Source organism: Callospermophilus lateralis, chromosome 6, assembly GCF_048772815.1.
Source record: "Callospermophilus lateralis isolate mCalLat2 chromosome 6, mCalLat2.hap1, whole genome shotgun sequence".
Lineage (NCBI taxonomy): Eukaryota > Metazoa > Chordata > Mammalia > Rodentia > Sciuridae > Callospermophilus > Callospermophilus lateralis.
The window spans coordinates 98,546,514-98,561,659 of NC_135310.1; the positions used below are offsets into that span (position 1 = coordinate 98,546,514).

Below are 15,146 nucleotides of genomic sequence, written 5' to 3' on the forward strand. Positions count from 1 at the left end.
GGGGATATCACCACTGAGTTTAATCTCTAGTATTCAGTTAAAAAAAATTCAAAAAGTTGATTGTCAAAATATTCAATGAATTAAAAGAACTAAGGAATGAGAGGAGGACTTCAATAGAGATTATGAAAAAGAATTGAAGAGAAAACTTGGAAATGAAAAATTCAATAAACTAAGTTTTAAATTTCTTTGGAGATGCTCACAAAAAGATTAGATCAAGATGAAAGAATACCAAGGTTCAAAGGCAAGATAGATGAACTAGAGCACTCGGTAATAAAAGGGGAGGGAACTCAAGTATGAGAAGACTATATAAGAGCTTTGAAACAACATTAAAATATCACATTTAAGACTCAGAAGGAAGGAATAAAGATACAGACTAATGGCACAGAAAACTTATTGAGGGAAATAATAGAACATTTCCTTAATCTTGGGAACATGCAGGTACTAGAGACCTTTAGAATTCCAAATAGACATGACTTCTCTACACAATAATTAAAATGACAAATTCAGAACAAAGGAAAAATTTTAAAGGCTGTAAGAGAGAAGCATCCAGTCACTTATAAAGGCAAACCTATCAGAATAACAGCAGACTTCCCAGGAAAACCTAAAGCCTAAGAGGAAGTGGAATGATATATTTCAAAATTTAAATGAAAATAACTTACCAACCTGGATTATTATATCCAATGAAACTATCACTCAGAATTAAGGAATATAAACCTTTGAAGATAAGCAGAAACTAAAGGAATTCATGACCATCATGACAAGTCAGCACTGTAGAACATAGTTAAAGGAATCCTATACACACACAAAGATAAAAGGTGTGGGGGAAACTCATAAGAGTAAATAAAATTAGGAACAAACTACACATCTCTCTATAACAAGACTAAATGTAAAATGGTCTTAATTTTTTAATCAGAAGAACAAGAATGGCTGATTGCATTAAAAAAATGAGACCCAACTTCAGGTTGTGTGCAAGAATCACACACTGGCAAAGACATGCAGAGACTTGAAAGTGAAAGAATGGGAAATACTATTCCATGCAAATGAAGCCTAAATACAGGAAGTAGCAGCTATTTTCATATCTAACAAAGCAGATTTCAAGCCAAAATGAGAGAAAACAAAGAAAGAAGGTCACTACATACTGGTAAAGGGAACCATCCAACAAGAAGATAACAATGAATGTAAATATTTATTCCCTGAATGTCAATACAACCAATTTGACATATAAGGACAGAAAAGCCCCAATACAATAATAGTGGGTGATTTTAACACACCAATCTAATGGGTCACTCAGACCAAAAAATAAAATCTACAATGATATGACAAAGTTGAACTATATCAAATGGATTTGATAGAGACCTATTGAATATTTCATTTAATAGCTAAAATCACTTTATTTTTAGCTGCTCATGGATCTTTCTCCAAAATAGATTATATTGGGCCATGAAGCCAATCTTAGAAATTAATTCCTTATATCTTATCAGATCATAATGGAATGAAACTAAAAATCCATAGCAAGAAAAACTTCAGAAACCACAAAAACACATGGAGATTGAACAACAAACTTTTGAATGATAAAAACAATATATCCAAACCTATGGAGAGAGTAGTTTATAGATATGAGTACCTACATTTTTTAAATCAGATCTCAAACTAATGATAAATCTCAAGGTCTTAGAAAAATGATAACATACCAAGTCCAAAACCAGTAGAAGGAAAATAATAAAGATCAGAGATGAAATCAAAGAAATAGATAATAAAAATAACAATACAAAGGCCAATGAAAAATTTGGTTATTTGTAAATACAAACAAAATTGATAAACCCTTAGCAAAACTAACAAAGATATTAGACAAAAATGAACAAAGAGATGAAAAACTGATATTACAAGAGATACCACTGAAATCCAGAGGATCATCGGGAACTATTTTGAAATTTATATCCCAATAAGTTGGAAAATCTAGGAGAAATGGATAAATTTCAAGAAAACATGACCTATCAAAATTGAGCCAAGAGGATATAGAAAACTCATACAGACCAATAAGAAGCAATAAGATTGAAACAGTAATCAAAAGCCGCCCCCCAACCCAAGTCATGGACCAGATGGATTCACAGCTGAATTTTACTGATCTTTGTTGAACACCAATACTTCTCAAATTATTCCATGAAATTCAAAGGACAAAAGCAAGAAACACTAAAGAAACCACATGGAGATTGAACAAAAAACTTTTGGATTATGAAAACAACATATCCAAACCTATGGAGATACGTTTGTCTTTATAACTGACTATCAGAATAACAGCAGACTTCAATTTCATTTTAAGAAGCCAGTGTCATTCTGACTCAAACTGTATAAAGACTTCAAACAAAGAAAATTAAAAACCAATATCCCAATGAACATAAAGGCAAAACCTTTAGTAAAATACTTGCAAATTAAATTAAATTCTTCATTAAAAAGACCATACACCATGATCAAGACTGTTCCATTCCACGGATAGGAATAAGATAAGGATGTCTACCTTCATTACTTCTATTCAATGTAGTACTTAAAATTTGCATTCAAGCAAATAAATAAATGGGATTAAAATAGTAAACAAGTCCATTATCCCCATTTGCAGATGATACGATCCCCAATAATATGAAATCCTAAAAGCTACACTGGAAGACTTCTGAAGCTGATTAACAAATTCAGCTAAGTAGCAGGATCACAAAATCAATAGCTTTGCTATACATCAATAATGAAATCAGAAAGAATTCAGGAAAACAACTCTGTACAAATTAAAGCAAGATAAAATAGCCAGGAATAAATCTAACCAAGAAGGTGAAAGAACTCTAAAATAAAAATTACAGAACACACTAGTATATGGAAATACTCCCATAGTCATGAATAGGCAGAATTAAAATGGGCATATTATTGAAAGCAATATACAGGTTCAATGCAATCCCCATCAAAATGTCAATGATATTCTTAACAAAACTAGAAAAGGCAATCCTAATATTCACATAGAGGAACAAATGACCCAGAATAGCTAAAGGCATCACAGTACCCCATTTCAAATTATACTACAAAACCATAGTAACAAAAATAACAGTACTGGCACAAAAACAAAGATCAGTTGAATAGGGGAAAAAAAGAGAAGACAAAACCATACAGCTACAATCATCTTATTCTTTACAAAGTTGCCAAAAACATCATGGGGCAGGGAAGAGACAGGCTCTTTGACAAATGGTGTGTGGGGTGGGACTGGATATCCATATATGGAAGAATGAAACTAGATTCTCCCCCCTCTTACCTATAGAAAGTCAATTCAAAGTGGATTAAAGACCTAGATATAAGAGCAGAATCTTGCTATTGCTCGAAGAAAACAGAGGTCAACATTCAATATGCAACCACAAGCAATGACTTCCAGAATAGAACTCCTATAGCTCAGGAAATAAAACCAAGAATTGATAAATGGGATGGCATCAAATTAGAAAGTTCTGGATAGCACAGCTAACAATTAACAGTGTGAAGAGACAACACAGAAAATGGAATAAAATCTTTGCCAGCTACTCTTCTGAAAGACAATTAATATCCACAATACATTAAAAAAAAAAAAAGAAAAGCAACACTTTTAGTACATGGGCACATAACTAAACACATTTCTCAAAATAAGTACAAATGGCCATTAATTATATAAAAAATGTTCATCTTTAGCCAAAAGGCATAATCTAAACTATATTGAGTTCCCACCTCACCTCAGAATTATAATCAAATATACAAATAGCAATCAATGCTGGTATGGAGGTAGGGGGAAAGGAATTCATTGTTGACAGGAATGAAAATTGTTCTAGCTACCATGGAAATCAGTATGGAGGCTTCTCAGAAAAACTAAAAAATAGGATTACCATATGATCCAGGTACGGTGAAAGAACTAAAGTCAGCATATTTTAGAGATACAGGCACAATTCTCAACAGCCAAACTATAGAACCAACCTGTCAACCAATGAATGCATAAACAAAATGTGGTATATATGCACAATGGAGTTTTATTCAGCAATAAAGAATGAAACAATGTCATTTGCAGGAAAACAGATGGAACTAGAGAGTATCATGTCAAGCAAAGTAAGTCAGACAATTATCTGATTTTCTTCCTTCCACGTGGAAGCTAGAAGGAGGTGGGGAATAAATGTCATGAAAGTAGAAGGGAGACTGTGAAGGGGACTTTGGGAGAGGGTGGGAGGGCAAGGTAGAAGTACTTTGAGTAAAACTAATCAAATTAAATTACATGCACATATAAATATGTCACAATAGAACTCAATGTTCCATATAATTAGTATGCACTAATAAACATATCAATCCTCATGACCTTGAGATTAGCAATGAGTTTTTATATGACATCATATTAAACTTAATAAAAATAAAACTATTTTCCATCAAAAGACATTACTACTAAAGGAAAACATTTGAAAATCAGATATCTGATAAGGGTCTCATACAGAATATATTAAAAAAACACTTAAGCATAACAACTCAATTCAAAAAGGAGCAAAAAAATTCGATAGACTTTTCTTCAAAAAAAGATACACAAATGGATAATAAGCACATAAAAAGAAGTTCTACATAATTAATCACTAGGGATGCAAATCAAAACCACAATGAGAGATTATTTCCTACCTATTAAGATGGTGCTATGTGTTGAACTGTGTACCTCAAATAAATTGAAATCCTAATTCTCACTACCTCAGAATGTCATAATATGATCTTATTTGGAAATAGGATATTTATAGAGGTAATTAAAATAAGGTCACTATGAAGAGCCCTCATCCAATACTACTGATATCCTTATAAAAAGTAGAAACTGGACACAGAATACACAGAGGAAAAAGTGGTGAGAAGACATACAGGGAGAATGCCATGTGGAAATAAAGGTAGAGGTAGGAATAATTCATCCAAGATACTTCATGGTCTTCAGAAGGAGCCAACCCTGACAACACCTTGATATCAATTCTAGCCTCCAGAATTGAGACAATTTTTAAAGATACCTAGGTTGTTACAGCAGCCCTAAGAAACTAATACATAAATATATATTTTAAAAATAAGTGTTGGTGAGAATGTGGAGAGATTGGGATCCTTGTACATTGCTGCTGAGAAGGTAAAATGGTGCAGGTACAGCCTCTGTAGAAAACAGTTTGACAACTCCTCAAAGAACTACCATATGATTGGATTCTATTCCTAGGTATATACTCAAGAGAACTGAAAGCAGTTTCTCAAATACTTATACATGAATGTTTACAGAAGCACTATTCACAGTTGCCAAAAGAAGACAATCCAATGTCCTTCAATGGATGAATAGACAAATAAAATATAGTACTATTCAGTCAATGAAAAGAATAGGATATTGATGCAAGCTACAAAACATGGGTGAACTTTGAAAAAAAACTCTATGAAACACGACAGAAATTAAAGGCCACATGGTGTATTATTATACTTTCAGGGAATATCAAAATAGGTAAATCCATAGAGATTTAAAGCAGATGACTGGTTATTAGAAACTGGGGACTGAGTGTTTAATGGATACTGGGTTTTCTTTTGATGTATTGAAAATATTTTTGAATTCAACAATGTTCATTATATAGCATTATGAATGTACTAAATGCACTGAATTGTACACTTTAAATTATGTAAAATTCACTGCAATAAAAGCAAGTAGATCTTTTAAACCCCCGTTACTACCTATAATTTACATTTTGTGAATTAGTCTCATCTTTATTTCATATTTGCCAATGTTTAAATAATACAATATACATATTCCTAATTTTAGGCACATAAAATTACTACTCACTTCACAGTAATAGTTTTTCATGAAAGAAGAAACCTAAAAGAATTTCAACTGAATTTAAAAATAAATGCCATAGGGAAGCAGAACAATATAGCAGAAGGAAGTAAATGATATTCAGTGTCAGGCACAGGTGTGAATCCTGGACTTATTGTACATTAGCTACATGGTCTCATCTATAAAATAGGGATAATAGTGTGTTGAGAATCAAAAGATATAGTGCTTGGAACAGAGTATGCCAAAATTTTAAAATAAAGTACCATGCCTTCAAATTATTGTTTTCAGTAACAGATCAAGCACACCATGAACTATTATATAATAATAAAAACTACTAATCTGTAAAAGGCATTCAGAAATTAAAACAAAAGGTGTTAACTTTACTGTGGTATATATTACAATATTAGTCTATGACCAACAATTGGTTGTGGATTAAATTGTTAGAATCCAATATATGCCATATAGAATTAGTATGGCAAACAATTCTCCTAGTAAAACGGGACAAGCACAACCACAATTTGAAAATTCCATGTACATATTTTCACAATAGGAAAAAAAAATCTCTTCAGAGAAATAAATGGGCTTAACACCAGAGATTTTATTCTCTATATTTTAAGCACATAGTCTTGAATTTTCTAAATCCAAAATATAGTATTTTCATCATAAAACTGCAGCTATGAAAAAATAGAAGGAAAACTGAAAACCAAAATAAATATCTTAAGAATAATTAGAAAATTCAGGCATCTAATCTAAATAGTATTGATATGATTGACTACATTAACATAGAATTGAAAGGATTATTAACCTATTGGAAAATTTAAAAAAAATGTTAATGAAAGTAAATTGAGATTAAAATGCACACCAATATTTTAAGGGAAAAAAACTAAAGTGTTCATAAAAAATGTAACCTATATGCTTTGGTCAACAGCTACATACTATTAAGAGACAATTTCTCAGGAATCTCAAGTTTCTAACATTTCACAATCAGAAGCAATAATGGTCTCTGTTCCAGATCACATTTTCACGGATGTTTATATAATAGACTTGGAAGACAGAGTGCTTTCCTCTGAATTAAAGGCTTGCTTACTGTCCATTATAAAAGATACAGATTCCCTAGACTCTAGGTTTTACAATATTAGTACACAGACTGATACTGTAATATATGCTAAAGTTAACACCTTTTGTTTTAATCTCTGAATGATTTTTACTTCTTGGTAGTTTTTCTTATTATATAATAATTCAGAGTGTGCGTGATCTATTATTGGAAATAATGTAAAGCCACAGGTTTTTTGGCCTGCACTGTATCTCTTGATCCTCACAATATTATCCCTATTTTATAGATAAGAAAGCTAAGATTTGAAGAAGGTAAAAGCCTGCTCAAAACTATAGAGCTAATATACAATAGGTCCCAAACCATAGAGCAAATTAATAATCAATATACCTGTGCAACCCACTGCACATGCAGGTAGTAGCTGGTCCTCATGTTGCTCTTTGAAAATCAAGGAGCAAGGAATTAGTGCAAGAAAATATTCAAATATTGTTATTACTGGAATCTTCACATCTTCTGCCAGCATCTATAAAACTGGCAGCTAAGTTCTTACCCTAGAATCAGGGTAAAATTTTCCAACCTTCACAGCTCCTAACATGGATCAGACACTGTGCTGGGTGCACAGAGAGATAAAGATCAAATCCTCATATGTAAGGATCTACCTTGAAGTTATCTAGTATTACTGCTATTGCCAACTATCCATCAGGCACATGACCACGTATACTTCACACATAATGTGAAACATTTTTTTTTAAACCTTTAGTCAAAGTAATGCATGTAGAAGTGGAAAAAATTGCACTATAGGATGACTTATTAAAAACAGCTCCCATATCACATTCCTTCCTTAACATAAAAGGCAATAACTTTATTTTGCTTATATAGGCCATTGTCTGTATCACTCTAAATTATATGCTTATTCTTGGAATTGTTTTATTTATTAACAATCTATTGAATTGCTAGAATAAAAAATAAATATTTTGTTTCATTGGAATACCTCCTACCTTTTTTCCTCCATTAAAAAACTAAATACCCCTGCAAAACTTGACACAATGTCATGACATTACCATCACAATCAAGATGGGAGATTCCCATCAACCAAAAACTATTTTTCCCCTCTCCCTTTGTAACTAACTCTTCCCCCTACTCCCAGCAACCATGTTTTCTATATTTATACATCCATCTCTTCCAGAATGCCATATAAAGGAAATCATACAGCAGGGATCTTTCAGTCTGACTCCTTCCCTCAGCACTATGCATCTGAGACCTGTCAATGTTGCTGGGTATGGCAATAGTATGTCCTTTTTTGTTGTTGAGTAGGATTCAATTGTATGACTAAACCATATTTGTTTATCCAATCACAAGTTGAAGGACATTTGGGTTGTTTTCAGTTTTAAGCAATTATGAACAAAATATACACATTTATGTATAGGTTTTTGTGTGGGTTGGTACACATGTAAGTTTAAGTTCATAAGAAGCTGCCAAACACCTTCAAGGTGACACTATCACTTGCATTTCCTCTAGCAAGGTATGAGACTGAGCAATACATCTTTATTCTATTTTTACTTGGTATTGTCAAACTTTTATTAGACCAACTATAATAAACCTTCATTAAAGAGTTTTGTCATGAGTTTACCATTCACATATTTTATTTGGTGTAATACCTATTCAAATGTTTTGCACATTTTAAAAACTTTTTTCTGAATACTGAGTTTTGAGATTTCTTTGTATATATTCAATATAAGTCTTTTTTACAAAATATATGATTTGCAAATATCTTCTTCCGGTCTGTGGCCTATTTTATTCTCTTAACATCATCTTCTTTAGGGTAAAAATTTTAACTTTTCAATAAAGATTAATCTATCATCATTTCCATTCATGGAATATTCCAAACCCAAAGTCTTACAGATTTGTTCTTCTGGAAGTTTTAATTTATAGTTAGGTCTAGGACCTTTTTCAAATTAATTTTTATATAAAGCAAGAACTATTGTTATGGTTTAGATATGAGGTGTCCTCCAAAAGCTCATGTGTAAAACAATGCAAGAAAGAGGTTAAAGATTGGGTTAAGAAAGCTTTAACCCAGTGTATTAATCCCCTAATAGGGATTAACTGGGTGGCACCTGTTGGCAGGTGAGGCTTGACTAGAAGAGGTGGGTCACTGGGGGTGGGGGTGGGGGTGGGGGTGGGGAGTGCTTTGGGGTATAGATTTTGTTTTTGGTGAGCACAGTTCACTGTCTGCTTCCTGATGTGATGTCCTGAGTTGCCTTCCTCTGTTATACTCTTCCATCATAATGCTCTGCCTCATTTAGGGCCCAGAGCAATGGAATCGGCCATCTATGGACTAAGACCTCTAAAATTGTGAGGCCTAAATAAAATTTTTACTCTTCTAAAAGTGTCCTTGTCAGGTCTTTTGGTCATAGTGTTCAAAAAGCTTATTGAAACAACTGTGCAGGCTGTTGTTTTTTGCATGTGAACATCCAATTCTTCTAAAACAATTTTTTAGAAAGGCCAACATTTCCTCCATTTAATTGCCCTGGCACCTATGTTTAAAAAAATCAGATACCCGTAAATATGTGGGTATATATGTCCAATTAATCTCTTTATTTCCCACTACTATCTTAATTACAGTAGCTTTATAGTTAAGTCTTGAAGTCAGGTAGTACATGCCTCCAATTTTGTTGTTTGACTATTTTCATCCGTGTTTCAGCATAACAATCTTACATATAATTTGTCTTTTCAGTTCATGTATATATGGTACTTTGAAAAATGTTTAATTTTCAGTTGCTCGTTTTAAGAAATATCATTAGTTTTTGTATACTTACTTAGTATCATGCCACTTTTTAGGTATAGTAGCATTTTGGTAGGGTCTTTGAGTAATTGTTATTGGAGATAATCTCATTTATGAATAAAGTTTTTCTTTCATTTCTGCTCTGCTATCTTCCCCCTTGTGTCATTACAGAACCTACTTTGTAGAAGTTCAATTCATTTAAGTTTATACTAGATTTTTAATATTTATTTTAATTGTAGTTAAACACAATACCTTTATTTATTTATTTTTATGTAGTGTTGAGGGTCAAACCCAGGGCCTCACACATGCTAGGCAAGCGCTCTTTCGCTGAGCCACAACCCTAGCCCTGTAATAGATTTTTAAAGACCCCGATTATGATTATCCAGGATACTATTTCAGGAATACAATTTTTAAAAATATTTTTTAGTTGTTGATGGACCTTTATTTGATTTATGTGTATGTGGTGCCGAGAATCAAATTCAGTGACTCACGCATGGTAGGCAAGTACACTACCACTGAGCCACAATCCCAGCCCTCAGGTATACAATTTTAAAAAAGTGCATTCTCCAGTTGCTGGGTAGTGTTTTATAGATACCAATTAGTCAACTCAGTTGACAATGTTGTTCAAGATTTATATATCCTTAGTGATTTTCCATTTGTTCTATTAACTATTGAGAAAGGAGTGCTGAAATCTCCAAATATAATCATGGTTTTGTCTCTAATGAGCCTTTTAGTTTTTACTGTTTTTACACTAAATATTTAGGAGCTATGTTGTTGGAGTTTAAGCATGAAGAATTTTTGTCTTGGTGATTGAGCACCATGTTTTTCTATTTGAGGGGAGGGAAGGGAATAAATGTAGGGACCTCCATTTTCTTTGGTCATATTGTGTTGTTCAATTGCTATTAAGCTATACTGAGCTCATTAATTTTCAGTGACTTTTCAGAGATTTAACAATATTAAAGCTAATCACAAGGAAAATGAAATGTGATCCTAGAAGCATGCTTTTTAAAAAAAAAGTGGGAAAGGCTAAATCACAACGATCTCCCTTTTGATCAAAATTCTGACTTAAAACATCTAGGTGTGTCTTATAATTTGAGGCTTATTTTTCAAATAGTTTTTATTTTTCTGAAATAAAAGCTACATTGAGTTTTACCTCACATATTTTAATGTGTACTTGAAGTTTTCAAGATCTAATCTACACTCATGTCAACCTGTAACTAAACATTTATCAAATGTTTTACATGAATTTTTTATTCATCAACTCTCTGCCCTCTGAAATACAGTCCAATAGCTGCTTCACTCTACTACAGTCCACTCAATAAAAATATCACATAAAAGCTAAATATTATTTACAGTTTGCCCACATGCACAGATCTGTGTTCATCTCAGATAAAAGGTTACAATGCAGGTCCAAAGGATGATGTGGAAATTATTCACCAGCTTCATCAAGGGCAAGTAGAAAGAGATACACTGGAGTCATAAGCAAAGAGCATACAAAACCTAGTTACTACTATTAAATATAAACATTAATCTTCTCAACAGATTAATACAGATATGTTAGTAGTCTATTTTTAAGGTGATTTCTTCATGACTTATAAAAAGGTTTCTAATCCTCTTCTTCAAGATTATTTAATCAAATTTGTTAGTGGCAGTTTCTAACCTTTCCTAAATCTAGAACACCATTACTAACCCATTTACTCTCTGCTGATGACCAGATCTTTTACTTTACAAAGAAGAGTAAGGCCAGGTGATATGTTCCATCAACTTCCTTTTGCTCTATCTTAAACTCTTATTTTCTACATGGGCTGAGGGGCGTACCTTTCTCTGTTTCTATCCTTTTGTCCAAGTATATATCCTCCCTTATTCAATATGTTACTTTTTCACTTGTGTTCTTGAGCTCCTATCTGCCTCTCTCTGCACACACCAAGCAACCTCTAGGATTCAATTCTTACCTAAGAATACCCACTTACTCTTAACTCTTTTTTAGGCATCTATCATGTTTAAGTCACTGAGACACAAAGTTAAATAAAAATCCAGTTCTTCAGGAAACAAACTGGTGGAAAGATGAACAGGCAAAGAAATGATTAAAATCTAACATAATAAGTGCTAAGGGCATTATGATAGTATAGTCATGGCATAAAGGAAAGAGGGCTACCTCTGCTTGGTTACAGACAGATGTTCTTTGTTTTATATGTTCACCAAGCCCACTCTCTAATTGTTTTTTTCTTTCTACAAACAGGCTCAGGTCTCCTTCAGCCCACATTATTTTTACTTGTTTGCAGTGCTGGGAACCCAGGGTTTCATGCATGCTGGGCAAGTATTCTACCACTGAGTTACACCTCCAACCCCTCTCCTTCAGTCTTCTTTTTTAATTAATTTTTTTATTTATATATGACAGTGGAATGCATTACAATTCTTATTACACACATGGAGCAGTTTTTCATATCTCTGGTTGTATACAAAGTATATTCACACCAATTCGTGTCTTCATACCTGTACTTTGGAAAATAGTATCCATCACATTCTGCCATCATTTCTAACTCCATGCCCCCTCTCTTTTCCTCCCACCCCTCTGCCCCTCTCTAGAGTGCATCTATTCCTCCCACATTCCCTCTCCCTACCCCACTATGAATCAGGCTCCTTACATCAGAGAAAACATTCTACATTTGGTTTTGGGGATTGGCTAACTTTACTTAGCATTATCTTCTCTAACTCCATCCATTTACCTGCAAATGCCATTCTCCTTCAGTCTTTTTTTTAAATTGGTTGTTCAAAACATTACAAAGCTCATAACATATCATCTTTCATACATTTGATTCAAGTGAGCTATGAACTCCCATTTTTACCCCAAATACAAATTGCAGAATCACATCAGTTACACATTCACAATTTTACATAATGCCATATTAGTGACTGTTGTATTCTGCTGCCTTTCCTATCCCCTACTATCCCCCCTCCCCTCCCCTCTTCCCTCTCTACCTCATCTGCTGTTGTTCAATTCTCTCCCTTGTTTCCCCTCCCCCTTTCCCCTCACAACCTCTTATATGTAATTTTGTGTTACATTGAGGGTCTCCTACCATTTCCATATGCTTTCCCTTTTCTCTCCCCCCACTCGTCTCTGTTTAATGTTAATCTTTTCCTCATGCTCTTCCTCCCTATTCTGTTCTCAGTTGCTCTCCTTATATCAAAGAAGACATTTGGCATTTGTTTTTTAAGGATTGGCTAGCTTCGCTTAGCATAATCTGTTCTAATGCCATCCATTTCCCTGCAAATTCTATGATTTTGTCATTTTTAGTGCTGCGTAATACTCCATTGTATATAGATGCCACTTTTTTTTTTTATCCATTCATCTATTGAAGGGCATCTAGGTTGGTTCCACAGTCTAGCTATTGTGAATTGAGGCGCTATGATCACTGATGTGGCAGTATCCCTATAGTATGCTCTTTTAAGATCCTCAGGGAATAGTCCGAGAAGGGCGATAGCTGGGTCAAATGGTGGATCCATTCCCAGCTTTCCCAGGAATCTCCATACTGCTTTCCAAATTGGCCTCACCAATTTGCAGTCCCACCAGCAGTGTACAAGTGTACCCTTTTCCCCACATCCTCGCCAGCACTTATTGTTGTTTGACTTCATAATGTCTCCTTCAGTCTTAAACCCACAAATACACCATTCATGATAAATAAGCTAATACCATTCTGACGCCCCTTTTATGAGTACATTTTCTGAAAGTATCACATGCACTGTTTTTTATTCATTCATCTTTTAGATACGTGTGTTCTGGCTTTTGGTTTCCACCATTATATTGACACCTTTTACCAAACTCATAGTTGAGTAACCCACTCAGCACATGCAGTCTTCACCTTAAACAGTCTCTCTACTACAAAGGACTTTTTGGACCTACTTTCTTCATATATATATCTCCCCCTCTCTCCTCCCATTCTTGTTTGGTCTTGACTAATACCACTTCCTTTTAATATCTGATAAAAGCATTATCCAAGATTCCATTCTGAGACATGTTTTTTGACTCCCTACCTCTTCTTTCCCACATGATAATTTGCTCTAAAGTAGAGTGGGGTTAAGGGGAAATATTTTGAAATTAGAAGGGCTGGCTTCAATTTCAGTTTTTACTACAGATTTACTAGGGATGCACAATGGCATGTGGTATGTCACATCCTAGGGCTCCATAAAAGAAAAATGGCTTTCCAATGTTCTTTCTAGTCTCACAATTCCACAATTTTAACCAGAAAGGTCATCTGATTTCTAGTTCTAACTTCTTGAATATGCTACAAATCTACAATCCGTCTGCCATGTAAAAAGTTCCACCTCTAAAACTGATCTCCCAAACAACTTCTTCCTTTAAGCTGCCCATCAATGTTACACTGGTGCCATCGTTATCCTAAACTTGAAACCCCAATAAAACAATGTACTTTCTGCTTTAATCCATGCATTCTCTCTTCATAACTCCCAATATCCCTTCAAGGCCTCAAAGATCATCTCTTCCAGAAAGTACTCCTTGCCTCCCCAGATAGTTACAAACCCTCCTTCATTACCCAAGACTCTCTTGTAACACCGACTTATATTTTCCTCCAGACCCTTTTCTGTGGGAGCAGGATTTATACCTTATTCTTCTCTGCACAGCCCACATTATAAGATTGAAACTGAATTAACTAAATCAGAACTTTGGACACAAAAGAAATTTAGGGATGCATAATGACTTAGATGTTAGAGCTCTAAAACATACATTGTTCTTCCAAAGCTAAGGAAGCAATTCCTTCAAAAATCCAAGTCAACTTAGAGGCACACTATAAATAACAGGTTTTGCAATGTCAAAGACTCATTTCTTTAAAAAGGCAGACTTACCAAAAGATGTAATCGTATTTTGACAATTTGAGCAATTCCTTTTTATTTAAATTGTTCACAAAGTATTTTAGAAAATTATTAGACCCAGAACTACAATCAGAAGCATAGATTAAACAAAGATGCCTGTCAGAGCATTCAGTCAGTACACACTACATTACTGTGTGCTCAGGAAATAAAATGTTATCATTAATTTTCAGTTTCATTAACAAGCTTCAAAATATTACTCTAATTATTTTTAAAGTGGTCCTCAGTTGATATAGTGAAACAAACTAAGAAGGAATAAAGGGGTTCGTCTTCCTTTACAACTAAGAAAAATAAAAATACAAAGTTGCAGATAGAAGAACTGGAATTTCCAAGGAGTTTAAACCAGAAGAGTCAAGGCTGTAGCTGATTTCATCTAAAAGATAGGGTGCCTAGGGTAAGGCCTGACAAACAGAACACAGCCTTACTACAAGAACATTAAATAAACCTGAGATGATCTGTCTGATGCCTCATTACTGAGGATGCAGAGCAGAATCTGACTTACCTGGTTTATCCCTCCGGGAGAGATCTTGTAAGTCTGCAACTTCTGTTTCAGCAGCTCTGGATCACTGTGACGAAATGGGCACCCTGACAACAGAAAACAAACCAGCACACCAACA

The 15,146-nt window shown here is 34.0% G+C and overlaps 1 protein-coding gene across 3 annotated transcripts in view; it reads right to left on the minus strand.

The window, feature by feature from the left end:
• Prim2 (DNA primase subunit 2) overlaps positions 1–15,146 on the minus strand; it is a 296,745-nt gene that overhangs the window by 58,725 nt on the left and 222,874 nt on the right. For all 3 annotated transcript variants that reach the window (XM_076860062.2, XM_076860061.2, XM_076860064.2), the window contains one exon: positions 15,032–15,114. In XM_076860062.2, the coding sequence (XP_076716177.1) occupies positions 15,032–15,114 (83 nt within the window). Of the gene's footprint in view, positions 1–15,031; positions 15,115–15,146 lie in introns of those variants that run through there.